Genomic DNA, 17277 nt, shown 5'->3' with positions numbered 1-17277 from the left:
TATGTATGTAACTCACCCCCCCCCCCCCCCATGGTTACATGACATTTGCTCCTGCGACAACTGCTCCCATTACTTATCTGCATGCTAAGCCAAACATCAAAATTCTACCCACAAACATAACCCTAACCCTAATCGTAATCCTCACATCAAACTAAACCTAAAACCCTATCACAACCCTAACACTAACTAACTCGTCCTTGGAGAAAATAAGACTTGAGCAACTGTCACAAGAGCAAATGTTGTGTCACCCCCAGCATATTCGACAAGAAAATAATGACCAATTCACAAAGTATACCTACTTGGCCCTATGTCTTATCATAACTGACAAGTCTACTAATGATTTACAATGTAAATAGTACATACAATAAAGGATATTTGCCCAGAGGAGCTCAAAATGAATTTTGCAATGAAGCTGCTCAACTTGAAAAAAAAAAATTGTGATATCAACAATTCTGGTTTGTGTGCACTAACTGTTGCGTCGTCATGCAAGCCTTTGACAAGTTTCCTGGTTGTCAGTGACAACTACCAAATCTGGGGAATTGGGTGACAAAGCACTATGTGGAAATCTAGCCACGTGATTGGACGGACACTAACTAGCTCATCTAAAGTCCATTGAGCAGATATTTACAAGTACATGAACACCTGTTCAGGATGCAATCCACTTTAAGCAGAGGGGAAACTTGCATCCTCAAATATTTCCTGTTACTTTTGTTTCGCCTGACCAATGTCACCCCAAACTATTTACACGAGTAAGAATGTGTGAGAAAAAATGAACAACCAAAAATTGTTACAGTTACCTTTGTTTGTTTTTTTGTAGCAAGCATGTATACATACAAGTTGTTGAGTTTTTGTTTTTGTGAAAGGTTTGTATTTGTACCTTTCTGCTTGTAAAACAAAAAACTACGGGAGTGTCACACGTGTGCTCTGGTAGATAAAAAACTGTGACCCAATTCCTTCATTCCCTCCACCGCCCATCTCAAGAGTGCCTGCTCCATCCTCCTAAAAATAAGGTCCAAACTTGACATGTTTTGACAGGGAGGGTCAAAGTTCCACAGTGAGACAATTCAGAGAATGAAATCGGGTCTCCAAGAATAATTTTCATCTTTCTACTCTCTCTCCCTCTCCCTCTCTTTCTCTCACACACCCACTTTCTCCCCCATGAAAACTGACCGCAGCTTCAACTTGACCCCAATACCCCTTCCACTCCCATCCTTCCGCTACATCCTTCCCCTACATCCACGGAGCCAGCTAAAGACATTTCAGGGACTCGGTTCTGTTTCAAATTTTCTCTTTCCCACTTTTACTCTTCTTGAGCCTTTCTATTTTCATCTTTCAAGTCTATTTTTTTTTTGTCCCCCTTGCCATTGATTGTCCGTCACTTAATTGACAGTTTTATAAATATTTTCCCTTGTGTCATCCTCGGAGAATCTTTTTAATCATCCTTCATTTTTTTGTTTTTCCCTGGGCATGCTCCTCATAAAAGTTCCTTGATGACTTTGAGAGCAGTCTCCTCAATGCTTCAAGCGACTCTTTGGAGAATGTCCCTTACAGAACATCCCAATAAAAGTCCACTCCCCTCTGCTGACACATATTAATACACATAGAGAGGAAAGCTTTATGCCTCTGTTTCTTCTCCTGAATCTAGTCACTTTTTGCAATGCAAATGGATACATTTTTTTTTTTCATGTGATGAAGATGCAGACCGGTCAATAAATGACATCCCAAAACATCTCTAATCTGGTTTGGGCTTGTGGAAAATATGTGCCGTCACACTTTTAAATCACAGAAATCCTATTCATAACTACAGGAGAAATGACAGAGAAGGCAAAGAGATCGAAAAGCCCAAAACATTCTTCTCATTTTCACCAAATTGCTAATGACCATTATCTACACTTGTATGTCCTACATTCACAATCTGAGATGTATATGCACCATGTCTACTGGAATCCAAGTGTGCTATATACAGAGCTCAAATGGCCCGGTCAAGGAACAAGTTCTTTCGCCAAACGAGCTGACCACTACCTTCCTACCAAAATATGGGTCAAACAACAGACTGCTTTTCTTTATTTACAAAAGCAGGGGGTCAGAGCTCCACCCCCTCCCCCTCCCCTTACCCCCTCCCCGTTGGGCGTGCTTCATTCATTCACACCCTGACATGTGCAACGGTGGCTCGTGGCCAGGCAATAGGGGTCACGACCTTGGTCGTAACCTCGCACCCTTGACTCCCAAATCTATCATTCCCTCTGAACAACAAGGCATGCTTCAGATATCTTTTCTCCCAGTATGCCAGGGAATCTTGCATCCAGTAAAAGGTGATGGACTCAAAAGGAAGCGCACAGAAGCCTGAATGATTTATGAGTCCACTGCATGCCTTATACATGTGTATTTGTGTGGGTGTGTCTGTCTCTCTCTCTCTCTCAGTGTAATAATGCTCATGCAGTGCCTGCTAAAACAATAACAACTAGAGATTGTAATTTGTCATCACTGACAAATTAAGGTGATCCGATCTTTTTTTTTATCAATGATTCGAGTCCTGATACTGCAAAGTCTCAGCTACAACATATTAAAATCTGAGAGAAATTCACCGAAGCATAAGTAAGATAGTGCTCGATAAAGAGAGTCATGTCAATTTTCACATCTAAAAAAATTCCCTCCCATAGAGATAACACGTCATAGCGAAGATAGAAAAAGAAGTACATGTGACCTTTGACCCCACTTTGCACAGACAAGATGGCATCTGAGCAAAAAGTGGTTATTTTGTGAAATGATCCTTGTTACATGGTCTTTGTGTGTGCAAAATATGGGAAAGATAGGACATGTATTCACCAAGATACAGGATGAAACATTTATGACCTTTGACCCTAATTTACATACCCAAGATGGTGTCTGATCAAGTAGTTGTTATTTTATGAAATAATGTACGTGACATGAACTAAACATGTGCAAAATATGGGATTGATAGCCATTGTTGTTGTTCATCTATTGCACAGAAAGTAGTAGAAAGAAAGAAAAATAAAGAAAAAAATATGTTATTTTATAGAAATTTGAAGGAGAAGCATAAAAAAATCAGAAAAAGATAAAGTTAGGAAGGGAGATTAAGACTAACTAAAGAAAAAGAAGAAAAAAAGTGTTTAAAAAAATGGAAAAAAAATATTGGCAGGGGTGAGCCTCGAACCAGGGACCTTAGGATTACGAGTCGGATGCGCTATGCAATGACCTATTTCATGCTCCATAGGCCCTGTGTATTAAGCAAAATGACGCTGCATCGAAGCCACGTGCCATTTTCAACCAAGTTTTTCGACGTGATGCCGACGTCGTATGAAAAAATGAAGGGCACATTTACGATAGCCCAAAGTCTCAGCTACAACATACTAAAATCTGGGAAAAATTCACCGAAGCAAAAGTGAGCTAGTGCTCGAAAAAGAGAGTCATGTCAATTTTCACTGCCAGAAAAACTGCTCTCCCATAGAGATAACACGTAAACTGGTCAAATTCTACAAGGATACATTCAATCCATTTTTACGAGGCGATGACGTCATCCAATCAAAATGTTGTTTTAACATTAATGAAAGAACATTTCATAAGCTACAACATACTGAAATATGGGAGAAAATTGGCAGAGGATAAGTGAGATACGCTCGAGTAAACTTGTAATTTGATGACGTCATTTTGAAAATTTACTTTTTTTACTTTATTAAGAAATTTTATATCTTTTAATCATTTTGTCAGCATTGCCTACCCATGAAATGACATGTACAACTCATCAGCTTTCAATATATGTCAAGAAAATGGGGGGTCACCGTCCATCCTGACGAGTAAAATCGGATTTAAAATTGGCAGTTTTTTGGCATAGTTGCACTGTATATCGCCATTGACGCGCGCGCGGAATTTCAACTTTGACGGCCCCGTATGACGTCATATTGAGTCGGATTGACTTGAAACGTGGTATAAATATTCCTTGACATTTCAGACATGCGATCAAAGTGAAAAAACTGGAAATTTCAATTGCATATGAGCTGTGCGTGTGTATATGCGCGCGCGCGTACGCGTCCGTCCGATTTTTTCAATTTTTCAAAAAATGCTCCAAATGGTCTGAAACGTGTGCAAAAAAATTTTGAGCTCGATTTGAGCATACAAATATTTCAACGCGCGCGTACGCGCACGTTTTAAGAGAAAATATGAATTTTGAGAACATGAGTAGAATGCGCATAACTTTAAATATATGTGACGTAAATTTCATTGAAAAATTCTATTTCATTAATGAGATATGATTGAGAATGTGTTTTCATATAATGACGTCATAGTGACGTCACGGTCGACTGATCACAATGATACATTAGATTTGCCGTCTTTGGGACATGATGCATACATGATATAATTTTGAAATTGACAGGCAGCGGACTTTCTGAGCTAACCTCTGCACAACTTTTGAGGAGAAATAAAGAAGAAGAAAAAAGAATCCGTACAGATACAGAAGGTGATCCGAGAGGATACTCGGATCACCTAACTAGGCCTAAAGACATCCCTAAGACAAGAATTTGGTACAAATTATGCTCTACGAGACAGAACACTAGAGATGTAGAGCATACAGCACTATTTTGATTTTTCTAAAAATGGGAACATTCTTCAAAAAGTTGGTTCAAAATAAACTAAAACAAAATGATATACATCAGAGATGAAAAAAAAAAAAAGCTTCCTCATTTGCTGGTATAGAGTTTATACACGGATGCCAAGCTTACATGTGCAAACAGTACTGCAGTACTCTGAGGGCTGACAAGGTATATTTGTGTGAAAAAGAGTATTTTTACATTTCCTGAAATTGACATTTTGGGTAGAGCAGTATTTTCAATGGAGCCAGCAGTATATTTGGCAAAAAAAAAATTGTTGACATACTCCAGTCTTCTGTGATGCTAAATACAGTAAAACAGCCAAGAAGCGTAGGAGTTCTAGTTGGATGTGCGTGCAAAACAGTGTCTCACAAGCCAAGTTTAGGGAAAGACGTGCACAAACACACAGAAAAAAAAACAATTCTGCTTTATTTTTTCATGTGTGTCTTACACCACCTGTCAAGATAAACTTGTTAACACTCCCAAGATCATTATCTACACATACCTGATTCATGCTCTCGAGCAAAATTCCAGGCATTGTGAGGGAAATTTAAAGAATTTGTAACTTAACGAGATTATGTCTTCGGTCTAAAGAAAAAATGCTTGCTTAACATTTTTTTTTCCCCGCAATGTTCTCAACCAAATAGCTTCACGCATACATGTGAAACATGACCGATGAAGTGTGTTGTTTCTTGTGTTTTAATAGTTTCCAAAATGCTCTTTGAAAAAACATTTAACTCTAGTTCCCCATGACAACAATACACCTTAAGTAAACAAACAAACAAATGATATCCAAGACGAGTGGGTAAGGAATGACGATGCTGATAAATACCTACAGTCGTATTCCTCTGCAACCCCAACCCCATTTAATACTCACTCGATGTAGGCCGTGATGTAGTGGGCGCTGCACTCGGACCACGAGTACGGGTCGCTGTTCTCTGTGATCTGATCGGCCATGATTCCACCCCGCGTCCCGCATGCGTTGCCGTCCCCGTCGTGCTTCATGCCGAAACTGCTCCACGAGAGAACATCACATAGAGGAAGGAACAGGGAGGCAAAAAGATCAGTGTGTGTCAATCAAGTGGAAACAGAGTTGGTTAAAGTGCAGTGCTACAGAACCTTCATGTTGGCTATATTTGACACAGTGAAATCAAACAAGAGGAATGATGAGAATGTTCACTGCAATGTAACTTAACCGGTTGAGGACGAGTCCCGAGTATACTTGGACAAACATCTATGGGAAATGCGTGTTGTAGCAAAATCAAAGTGTCCTCAACAGGTTAAGATCACACAGTTACAGTATAGCTTTTTTAACCCGTTGAGGACGAGTCCCGAGTATACTCGGGCAAGCGTCTATGGGAAATATGTGTTGTAGCAAAATACAACCGTCCTCAACGGGTTAAACTTTTCACTTGTTTCATCAACTAAAGTCATAAATGTGTATGCAAATCGTACATCTTTGATATTATGACCTTACAACTCTCCTACTGTCTTGCTTGTAAGCATATCATTAAAGTCTAGTTTGTTCATTTTTGGGCAAACATAACCCATTTCCCTTCAATCTCTACATTGCTATTACAGTTGGTACCAAGGGTATAACTCTACAATGATTTCACGTGGTGGTTGATTTCTTTTTGGTTTGTTTTTGGATGTCACTTCAAAAAAAAAATGATCTATTCCAGATAATATTTGTGTCCAGCTCAATGGTTGACTTGCGATGTGATGATATCAAATGAATAAATAAACAAATGAAAAAGGAATACATAGTCATCATGCCCCATTTAACTGATTTATAAGTCCCTCTCTCCCCCACCGCCCCCCCCCCCCCCCCCCAGTCTGTTGGTGCCATTTTGACTGTGAATCACTTTTCTGGAAGTGTGATTCACACTTTTGTTTTTTGTAAACGTTTACATCTTTCGTAGTCAGTGGGACAACAGGTATTACAGGTGCCAAGGATTCGGGGATCTGTTTCGCAGTAGGCGACCGCACCTCCTCACAAGGAAACCACCGCAACAGGTGGTGGTGCGATCGTTCCCCTGCGCGCCTTACGCCCAATGGGCTGCAAATGTTTCCAACGTACCATCAGAACAAGAGCTTTTACACTACTGAAGGAGGGCTACAACAGGCTATACTCACGGTAAGAGAGGACGTATCGGAAGAGCAGTATTGCAGTATAAACTGTGAAATACAATGCTTGTAGAAATTGAAACATGCTCTTCTATGGATGAAGAGGTAATTTGACCAAAAGAGCTACCCCATGGTGCTCTGTGGGAAATATATGAATTTGTGGGAAATATATGTAAATCGTCCTTCTAATTCATATTTTCATTATCTATTCAGTTGATGCATAGCATTGCTTTCATTTTTTTCTGCTGTTTACGATCTCCTCTTTAGCTTCCTAACACTGACAGAGCATGTGTGTGTGTGTGTGTGTGTGTGTGTGTGTGTGAAAAAGAGAGAGAGACAGATAGAGAAATATAAACTGTAAAACTTTTTATATGACATATAAGGCGCGGTCAGACTGGCAAAAGATCAAGAAGTTTAAGATGGCGAAAGAGTGCGCCGTCAGATGGCTAGTGATGTGACGTAACAATGCACATCTGTACATGACAATGGCCTCGCGCTTCAGAGACATCGCCCGCAAACAGATCGAGAAGTTTTGCGGGAAATTTGCGTTCACACTGGCAAAACTTCGAGTTCTTAAAGATCGCGATCTTAAACTTCTCGATCTTTTGTCAGTTTGACCGCGCCTACAGTCATCAAGAGGTACCCACTTGTGGCCAATCTCGTGGGCGATGGTGAAAGCCGTGGCCAGACCGGTGTCCTCGTTGATGTTACAGCTCTGGTCTGGACGACACATCACACCAACAGGAGCAAGACCTGAGGGAAGGGAGATAATACACGTATGAAGAGTTTTATTGCAAAACAAGCTAACTCCATTCTTGTTAAGTTGAGATATTTGTGGTTAAAGCTGCTAAAAAACCAAGAAAATGATAAAAAAAATATGGGACTTTTTTTCTATCATGACTTCTAAAATATTCCTTGTTGTGTTACAAATGAGGTATCACCAGAAAGGTTTTGATATTGCTCTATCTGACGATAGACATACACTGTACTTTAAATTGTTTGAAAATGGTGCTTAGCCCATTTTGCAATGAAACTATTCATATATACATTTAGAGTTTGGATATCATAAACTGGAAGACTTGATGAAGAGTGAGTGTTCACAAGGATGTTACTCACTCAATGCAGGAAAAATGCAAGTCATCAATTTCTGTACACATACAGTGTATACCAGTATCTTTACAAAAGCTTTCATATTCATTCATGTTTCCTTCAAAAAGTTATAAATGAATGACAAACATACTACTGCTTAACACTCTTCAACTCTAAAGTAAACAGCACTGAGCTACACAATTTACTTGATCACGGGAATTAAACCGAATCTTGCCAACCTGGTCATATTTTTGTCCCACATATTCATTCATCTATTTTTTTTTTCTTTTTGAACACATGATACTCACAAACATGAAAGGAGGCTTTTGGCAGGCAGGCATATAAGACATAAAATAAACCCACAAATAAAGCTTTACTGTTCTTTTCCCCCATAGGTAAAAATAAATCACTCATTAGGTAGTTGCATGTACATAAAACCACGCAGCACGCAATCCAACAAAAAAACACTGTTCCTGAGTGAGCTAATCAGGGGCTTGATGAAACACTAATTCCTATAGGAAATCGGACAGGAAAAGCTTCGTTACTGCCAGAGGGGGAAAAAAAAAATCTGATCCCCAAATTGGCTTGTATGAATTACATCATATATTATGCACATCCTAAAGCCTGTTGGTACAGTGTGGCATCGGCTTTGTGTATTAAGAATAGCATGAGGAGTTTATTGGTTAATAATTTTAAAATCCAGTGTATTCCTATGAAAATTCCTGCGCGAAGGAGAGCTGAAAATCTGGCAAATATGTCTTTGCCATAGAGATTCATGACTTGGTATCACAAATTACATAAAGCCACCTACATAAAGAATGAACGGTGGACTCCGGTTATAACGAAGTGCTTGGGACCAGCAGCTTTCTTTCGTTATATTGAAATTTCGTTACAGCTGAACAAATAAACAATAAAGAACATAGAGCTGATAATGCTGGAGCTGCATCCTTGAGGATGGACTGATTTTGCTACAACATGCATTTTCCATAGACACTTGCCTGAGTATACTCGGGACTCGTCCTCAACAAGTTAGATTTTTACTTCGTTATAACCTTGTTCGTTTTTATAGGAATACACTGTATCAGTACTGTTGGACATCATTCAGAATCAAACATTGATTTGATTTGAATGTGGGGGATGAGTGTTACCATTTTAAATTAAGTAATATGGTACTGATACAGTATGTGATGAATATGTTAATAATGATACAGAAAAGAAATTTGATATCATAATATCTGTATCATGCTATATTAGTTTCAGTCTGTGTTACTTAATGGTAAAAATACATTTAACCCGTTGAGGACGAGTCCCGAGTATACTCAGGCAAGCGTCTATGGGAAATGCGTGTTGTAGCAAAATCAAACCGTCCTCAACGGTTACTAAAATGATCCAACTCATGTACAATGCCAGTAGAAGGCACATTTCCACATAGGAAATCTACAATGCAATTTACAAATCCTGTCAATCCAACAAGTACATATACGGTATTCCAAAACAATTCATTTATGATATCCTCTCAAGAATTATACACATTGTTTAATCATTTTAAAGATGGCATAATCTATTCATCAACCACTGCATAACAAGCAATTTTTCCACAATTTTACAGCATCGAGCACTGACATACCATCTATCTCCAATAAGATCTAGATCTACTGTGGTAAATATCATAAGGCTCCACAAATGATATTTTTCTTTTCGAATGCACGATTCATCCCTGAAAACAATGTGATGTAATACGTCCCACTCGCAACTACAAGGCTATACTTCTAAAAGCCACCCATATATCTCTCTCTATCGTGGGATGCTGAACAAGGCTTCCGTTGGCAGCCGATACCTTGAATGAACCAAGAATAGAGTCCAGAAAAGAATAGCCGCGTGACATGAAGCCCTTTGCTAAATGTCGTCTGCCATCTTTGCGTGCATGCATGCACTTCGTGACATGGAGCGAATTTTGAGAGACCACGGAAAAAAACGGGGGGAAAATATCGGAAAGATAACTAGTCCTTAACCACTTTGGCTTCTTGGCTGTCAAGATTTCTTCCTGCGTAACACCGGCATCCTGCCAAGATTTACTGGGCTGTTTCTGCCTCCACTCCCCTCCCCTCCCCCCCCCCCCCCCCCGCTTTTTTTTTTTTGTGGAAAGATATGAAAGCGGTGCGTGATGGAAAGATGTCTTAACTCCACTCCCACCTCTCGTTTGAGCACTTTCCGCCGGCATGACTCTAAATGATATGCACTTATCTCGCAGATTGATGGTCGTAAATTGTGCGTCTCTCAATAAATACGAGAATTATACTCTGACAACCTGCTCGCAAACTTGAAGACATTCATCTGCAACGTTTCATTTGGAGGCTCTTAGCCGTGAGTAGTCCTGTCTGAAAGTTAAAAAAAAAATAATCTCTCACAACCAAACTCTAGAATTAACAGAGAATAAAAAGTTGTGTTTTTTTTTACAGTAAACAATTACTGCAGTTCCAGTCATCATTTCTATTTCCACATACATCCCTTTGATCTGCAACAGTGTATTCCTTACCATGTTCATCACAGTAATCATTGTAGTACATGATGTTCTATGGATTATTTTCAATACTATGTAGTGTAGGTCTACATCTCTTCTCTCAACTTGCCCCCCCCCCCAAAAAAAAAATATCCACTAAGTTAGGCCTACCTGTCAGTGGAATAATGGTAAGTGAATAAGGGAAGAAGACAAACAGCCTATACAAGAAACATAAGGCAGGTTTCATCTGCAGTTCATGTCAGCAAACTCAATGTAGTTTTTACTGGATATATCACATGCATTTTACATCGACTTGGCTCAACCCGTCAACTTGATAATCACATACAGATGTAGAGACACTTGCAAGTTTTTATATGTTATGGCATTGGCAAGTTGTTATGTACATCTCCAGTGTTAGAGGAAGTGGTTTCCGAAATGGGTCAACGAAAGACCCGCAGCACCTGAAATTCACACCTCGAAATTTCTTCCAGCACCTCTCGTTCGAGATTCGGATTATCCTTGAATGCCACATTACGTAGCTACCCGACGATTTGAGCTCCAGTGTCATGGAGGAAGGTTTGTTCTGGTACCCAAAATACGTCCAGACAGTACTGGGCTAATGTGTTTGTTCCTTTCCCAGCACACTGCACTAATTAATATCCCATGTTTCAACAAAACTCCTGTCATAACAACCTGCCCCACGGCTAAGAATAGACAGATCCCTCCCTAGATCCAGTCCAAATGATAGCCGCGATTGAATTAACGCAGTGATTTTACAGCAATTTAATTTGAAAGGAAAAAAAATGGTGGGAAAGTATCTAAGACTTTGTGGTCTTCTGCAATTAAATTCGTGCAAACATAGCACCAGACACAAAACCATATCATCAAGTTCATAAACAAATATTGATTATCTAAACAGTCAAAACCACATGCTATCAAGAATTGTAACCCGACAGTGCAAACTTGTACTGTTTGATATCGACCGATTTTTACACCACTGCATTTGAATAACAAAAGCAAGACAACAACAACAACAACAACCACAACCACAACACCCGAACTTGGCACGCCATCTGGAGAGCAAAGTATGAGAGCGGGACACTCGAAAGAGTTTAACCAGCTCTACTTGGAGCGATGTATTTTGCAGGATTTCCGCTACAGACAAGTACTTATCCAGCATGCATTGATGCAGGCATTGTACATTTCCAAGATTTTGCTTTTGATTCTTTTTTGACACCACTGTGTCACTGTGTCCAGAAATCCTGGACAAATTTTTCTTAAACAGGATAAATCATTGACTGTTTACAAATTTCAGCACTGGATAAAGACTGAATTTGGCAAAATTTTGTAGACAAGGAGCTCATTTCTGCATTGAGGATACAAGCTATGATCTGTTCCACTCTGTAATGTCAGCCAGTATTTATGTGCTGCACGCAAAATGTCTTTGACTTGTTCTTCTTGAAGGACTTTACAGAGTAAATTCTTTCCAAAGTGATTTTTGATATTGAGCATTTGTTTTGTTTTCACTTTTTTAACCAAAACTTTGCTCAGTTGTTTACTTTTTCAAACTAGCTGTTTGGGAAAGTTGAAGTGGAGAACATGGTAACAACTAATAAACAAATAAATAAATAATAACTCATTGCAATGGACATGCTCCAGTTTTAAATCTTATTTCACAGAATGTCATCTATCCCAATTTCATTTTGAATCTTTTATTTCCTGTGTGGGATTGCCAGATAATTTTTTGTTGTCATTAACAATAAAAGATGAAAAGAAGTTCGACAATATATTCAACTACATTCCCAAAACGGCAAAATTGATTAGTTAGAGCATATCACCTAACTTTTTATTTGAAGCTTTGACTTGTGGATTTAAGCATTTTGTTTTCTCCACTATGAAACTACAGCGGCCATCGCAGACTTGAACTTTGGACACGTCATGTACGAACAACAGTCAGCCACGTGCACGGTTGCATCCTTCGACAATCAGTGATACATGAAGATCACGTGAATGCACCTTTGGAGGTGCTATAATTTCATTTCACGCCATCTCACAGGAGGAGATGAGGACGGCAACTTGTGCTGAGACTGCTCTTGGCCGAACTGAAATCTCCTGCACAGGACTAGGTGGTTGGATATAGTCAGAACCGCTGGGGGCTAAATGCCCACAAAAGTTAAAGGGATGGTACAGTACTGGTGGGGATGAAAATTGGGCTTTAACTTTTTTGCGAGATACCACGAAAACACTTATGAAATAGTACAGAGCATACCATTTTAAGAGGAATTCGAGGTTTATTTGATGAAAATCGGGTTTGGAATAGATGAAACATCCAAAAACAAAGTAAAACAAAACGATCGTAATAAAATGTGGGTCCCACACTTTATCAGGATCACTCTGTTTTGGATGTCTCAGCCATTTCAAAATCAATTCTCATCAAATAAATGTTGAAATCCTCATGGAATTACATGCTCTTTCGTATTTCAGAAGCGGTTTCTCACTATCTCACCAAAAAATGATAAAAACCTGAAGTTAAGTCTCAACCAAAACTACACGATCCCTTTAAAGCAAAGTATGAAGCAGGGATGGGGGTGGGGAAGGATGCATGATTTCAGTTAATTCCCCACTAGGGAAGAATCACCCTTGATTATCGGCATTCATTAACGCCATTTCATACATCCACTCTTTTGAATTCTGTGAGATGTTATTTGTTATGCGCGGGACCGGTCTGTAACCATGGTAACGATAAGTGGGAGGGAAGCTGTCCCGTGGTTGTTGTCTCTTTTCCTGCAGACGCTGATGATCACTTGAGGGAATCTCGGAGGAACATCGATATGCTAAATGCAGAACACTCCAGCGACATTCAGGAAGTTATCAGGGCATGATGTGATCAATCTGTGATATTTCCACAATCAAGAAGCGGCCCCCAGACTTCGATGAACCATCATTCATCATCCATGGTACAGATTCACCATCAACGCATTCTCAAATACATCAAGTTCCGATACATTTCCTTCCAGCTTTTTCCAGCTTATCAACCAACGAGTTATTAACAAATGACATTTATCCACTGCTAATTCACCTGTTGAGAGGGCGATCAAGTTTGCTCACTCTCATTTGGGGTGGGGTGAGGGATACCAAATGTTTAATGTTTCTATGGATTCTGCTGATCAAATTCATCATTTTTCATAATTGATTTCCTGTTCACTGTTTGGAATATTACTGATTTTGTTCAAACAAATCATTAATTAAAATTTACCTAACTAAAAAAGAAGGTTTAACTTTTTAGGAAATGTGCAACATCCTGCCAATTTTGATATATTTGATGTTCAATAACTCTGTCACACTAAGAAACTCTCCAGAAAGGAGTGTTCTTCTCATCCTTAAAGAGTGTTCCACAGGGGAAGAGAAATAAAAAAGACTTGATGTATGACTCACCTATTGTCCCGCAAGGCTGGTTGTATCGAATGCACAGATCTTGCCTGCCAAGAAAAGAAGGGAGAAAAGACGAAAATTAAACACGGAGGAAATTAGTGATAGATTATTATGATATGAAGAACATTTTAAATATTGTATTACTAAAATGATAATTTGAGATAAAATCCAAATATTATGTGTACATGTGCTGTATTGCACTAAAGATGCTTTCACGTCCGTTGAGGATTTTTTCTTTCTCTCATCATATTTTATGATTATTTTTGTCAACTGAAACAAATAACAACAAGAAGAGGAAGGAATTCTGAGATCTTGACATCAGCTGGGCAATTCTAGGCCACCATGTTCGACAGCAAAAAGTGTCATCAAAGACCTGAAATACAAAAAACCACCACCAACATCAACACACAAAACATACTATCATAGAATCATAATTTGTAACTCTCCAAAATGCATCAACAGAGAAAGTGAAATCCATTTGGGAAGTTTTGGTTGCTATTCCCCATGTAATTCTTTCCATTATTTTTACATTGATCGTACTCGTAGAACATATCAAAAGAGCATGTGACGTTACTCCCCTAGAAGGCATGGAGTATGATAATTGACTTCACATATCATAGTAACAAGTTTGAGACCTGCATACTTTGTGACATTCTCCCATATTTCCTTGTGTTGCTGTGCTATGCTCACATTATAAACTATTGCAGGGTACTCATACAGAGAAGGCAAGATATGAAATTAACCAAGACCTTCTCCTCAAACACACAGGTACATGGTCCTTTAAGTTATTACCCAATCACCTGACTGCCAAATAGGAACACACATTCAAAGACATATTTACATTGATGCTTGACAGTTGAACTTTCAAATATTTCTGTGATGTAAATTTCTCTGCCCCTCCCCACAACACTCCTCCCCTCACCTCAACACCCCGAGGGCTGAATACCAGCAGCATCAGTTTGCACTGAGGCATGATGGGAAGGGGATACCCTGTCCAGACAACACCCGGAGGCATAAAGAAGATAAACTCTGGGTCGACCACCCTGCCTCCACGTCCTTCAAGGCATCTCAAGGTCGAATTGGACTGGTATAACCCTTTGCGCACTCAAGCCTGACACACCTTGAGACATCTCTCAGGAGAGATAAAACTTTTCTCTCAAGTTGAGATAAAACTTGCACTCAGAACACACCTCAAGCATGGTGAAAATCATTATGTTGTTCATCTTATTGGAATGTGCAAAGTTTTTGGTTAAAAATCTGTATCCATTATGGCTTTCACACAATGTGAAAAAGTGATACAGACTCAACTCGTTGACCACAGAAAAGGATCATTTTCTTTCTGCTCTGTGATATGGTATATTAAACAGCCAATCACTCATCAACATTCAGGTTGAAGACTAGTACTGAGTATACACAGACAGGTGTCTATGGGGAATGCATGTTATAGCAAAATCAGCTCATTCTCAGTGGGTTTTAAACTCATCAATTTAAAGCAATTGAACTATTAGGCCTACAGATTTAAAAGGCAAAAACAAAACAAAACAAAACACTCTTCTCATAATGAAAGACAGTACAAAATAAAACAAAACTGTCTTCTTACATTTTGTTCTGATGAGAAGAATGTCCACCTAATGCCCACCCACACTATCATATCCGTGTTGGTACTTTCAGGTGTAGATATGACATTACCTAGGGAAAGGTTTTGTGAATCTACTAGAAGGAAACATGATTGTGTAATATGTGGGCCATATCATTCCAAGCAAAATTTCCTCACTCTCCATATCTTCACATAAATTTTAGTCCGAAAACTACACAGGAATTTGAAGATCAGCATTCCTGGCATCAGTGTCATCATAGTCGTGTAAATCATCCACAAACGCCACTGCAGAAATTGCGAAATTTGTCAGAAAGGTCCAGACATTACACTTAACACGTTGAAGACGAGTCCCGAGTACACTCGGGCAGATGTCTTTACGAAATGTGTGTTGTAGCAAAATCAGCCCATCCTCAATGGGTTAACAGGTCCATACCACACATAGATTTGTTGTTGATTTTTGGGAAAAAAAGGAAAGAATGAACGAAAGTTCAGAGAATTCAAGGAACTTACAGCAGGAAGTGTGAGACTGAATCCGGCTGAGGGGTGTAAATTTCCCTCCTCCCTCCTCTCTCCTCCCCCCCCCCCCCCTTCCCCCCAGATGTGTGGCAAGAATAATAAATGTACCTACCATGCTTTTAAGGGATCAGAGGATTGAGGATAAAGACTTTGAAGCAGGAGTCCCATCATCTCAGGAGAATCCAATAAATTCTCGACTCCCTCGTACATGGGAGGGAGAGGAGGATGATGATGATGAAAGTTCGTTGTCCACTGTTCTTTACCTACTCAGCAACCTATTGCTACAGGTACATGTATTCCTCTACCTACAAATCAACCACTAACTGGCCCTGTTCATACAGAGCCCACAACTAACATTTAATTTTTTCAAATAGACTTTTGCGATGCCATGCGAAACTAAGTATTTCTTGTGTGTGGAGACACACACTCACACACACACAATCACTGACTATTGTAATCAGCCTTGCGGTGTAAAAATTAGTCCACTTTGATTTTTGTGTGTGTTTTTGCTTGAAACCCTTGGGATAATTTTTGTGTGTGAATGGTCTTTCACCCCATACCTTGATCAACTTTCCTAAAAAAATAAGCCTAAGTGGGGGTAACCAAGGAGCTATGTAGTAGCTCGTTGGGGTAACACAAGTCACACTCCAGTCATCGCTTTACGGACATGTGCAGTTCCGAGAATGAAAATGCTTTGCTTGTAGCTATGCTAATTTTTTGCCAACGTGTGGACGTGGCAAATAAAATCAAGTTTTGTTTTGCAATCCCAAAACTAATAATTCTGTCTACATGTAAACGGGCCTTCTGTTAGAGGGGGGGGGGGGGGGGGGGGGGGGTGGGGGGTACTTCTGCTTGGAGGAATCCAGACTGGAGTGATGAGCATGTTCTATTTGTTTGTATATCTCCAGTCAACAAAGTGCCATCAACATAAATTATATCCAGCGCATCAAGGTGGTCTCTCTTAAAGGAGAGCAACAAAAAAAAAAGGAAAAATATCGGTGCAGAAACAACAAAGGGACCTGTGCATTTCTCCAAACAGACAACAAATTTTTAAAAAGTTGGCAAGTGAGCATAAATCTGTCCTTCCTCAGAATGGGGGAGGGGGAGTCGAAAAAAGAACTACAGGGGATTGTATATTTTGTCATCTACCAACTCATAAAAGAGTCATCCGAAAGTCCTTTGGGAGAAAGAAGTAGTCATAACGAAGATGAGAAAATCCCCAGACAGAGGATGATACACTTGGGGGGGGGGGGGGGGATTGTACCATGCAGGTTTAAAGGCACGTCATGTCTAGGCAAAAACAAAGACCGAGCGATGTTTGAAAAGCTTTCGATTCAGTCCAGGTTTATTTCTTCCCTGGGCTGATTTGACAAGTTGTTGAAAAGAAATAGGCATGAAAAAGTCAATGA

The 17277-nt window shown here is 39.5% G+C and overlaps 1 protein-coding gene across 1 annotated transcript in view; it reads right to left on the bottom strand.

Annotated features, from left to right (window-relative positions):
* Nucleotides 1-17277, bottom strand: part of LOC139719244 (A disintegrin and metalloproteinase with thrombospondin motifs 6-like) — a 152617-nt gene that overhangs the window by 18366 nt on the left and 116974 nt on the right. The window contains exons 7-9 of the mRNA XM_071630673.1: nucleotides 13759-13802; nucleotides 7382-7487; nucleotides 5485-5619 (exon numbers count right to left, since the gene is read on the bottom strand). Of these exons, the coding sequence (XP_071486774.1) occupies nucleotides 5485-5619; nucleotides 7382-7487; nucleotides 13759-13802 (285 nt within the window). The remainder of the gene's footprint in view (nucleotides 1-5484; nucleotides 5620-7381; nucleotides 7488-13758; nucleotides 13803-17277) is intronic.

The sequence above is a fragment of the Diadema antillarum genome, unplaced genomic scaffold (assembly GCF_040938485.1).
Source record: "Diadema antillarum isolate AM-2024a unplaced genomic scaffold, OU_Dant_1.0 scf00000107, whole genome shotgun sequence".
NCBI lineage: Eukaryota > Metazoa > Echinodermata > Echinoidea > Diadematoida > Diadematidae > Diadema > Diadema antillarum.
Note: the sequence above shows the minus strand (reverse complement) of the source record. Positions and strands in the feature narration are given on the sequence as shown.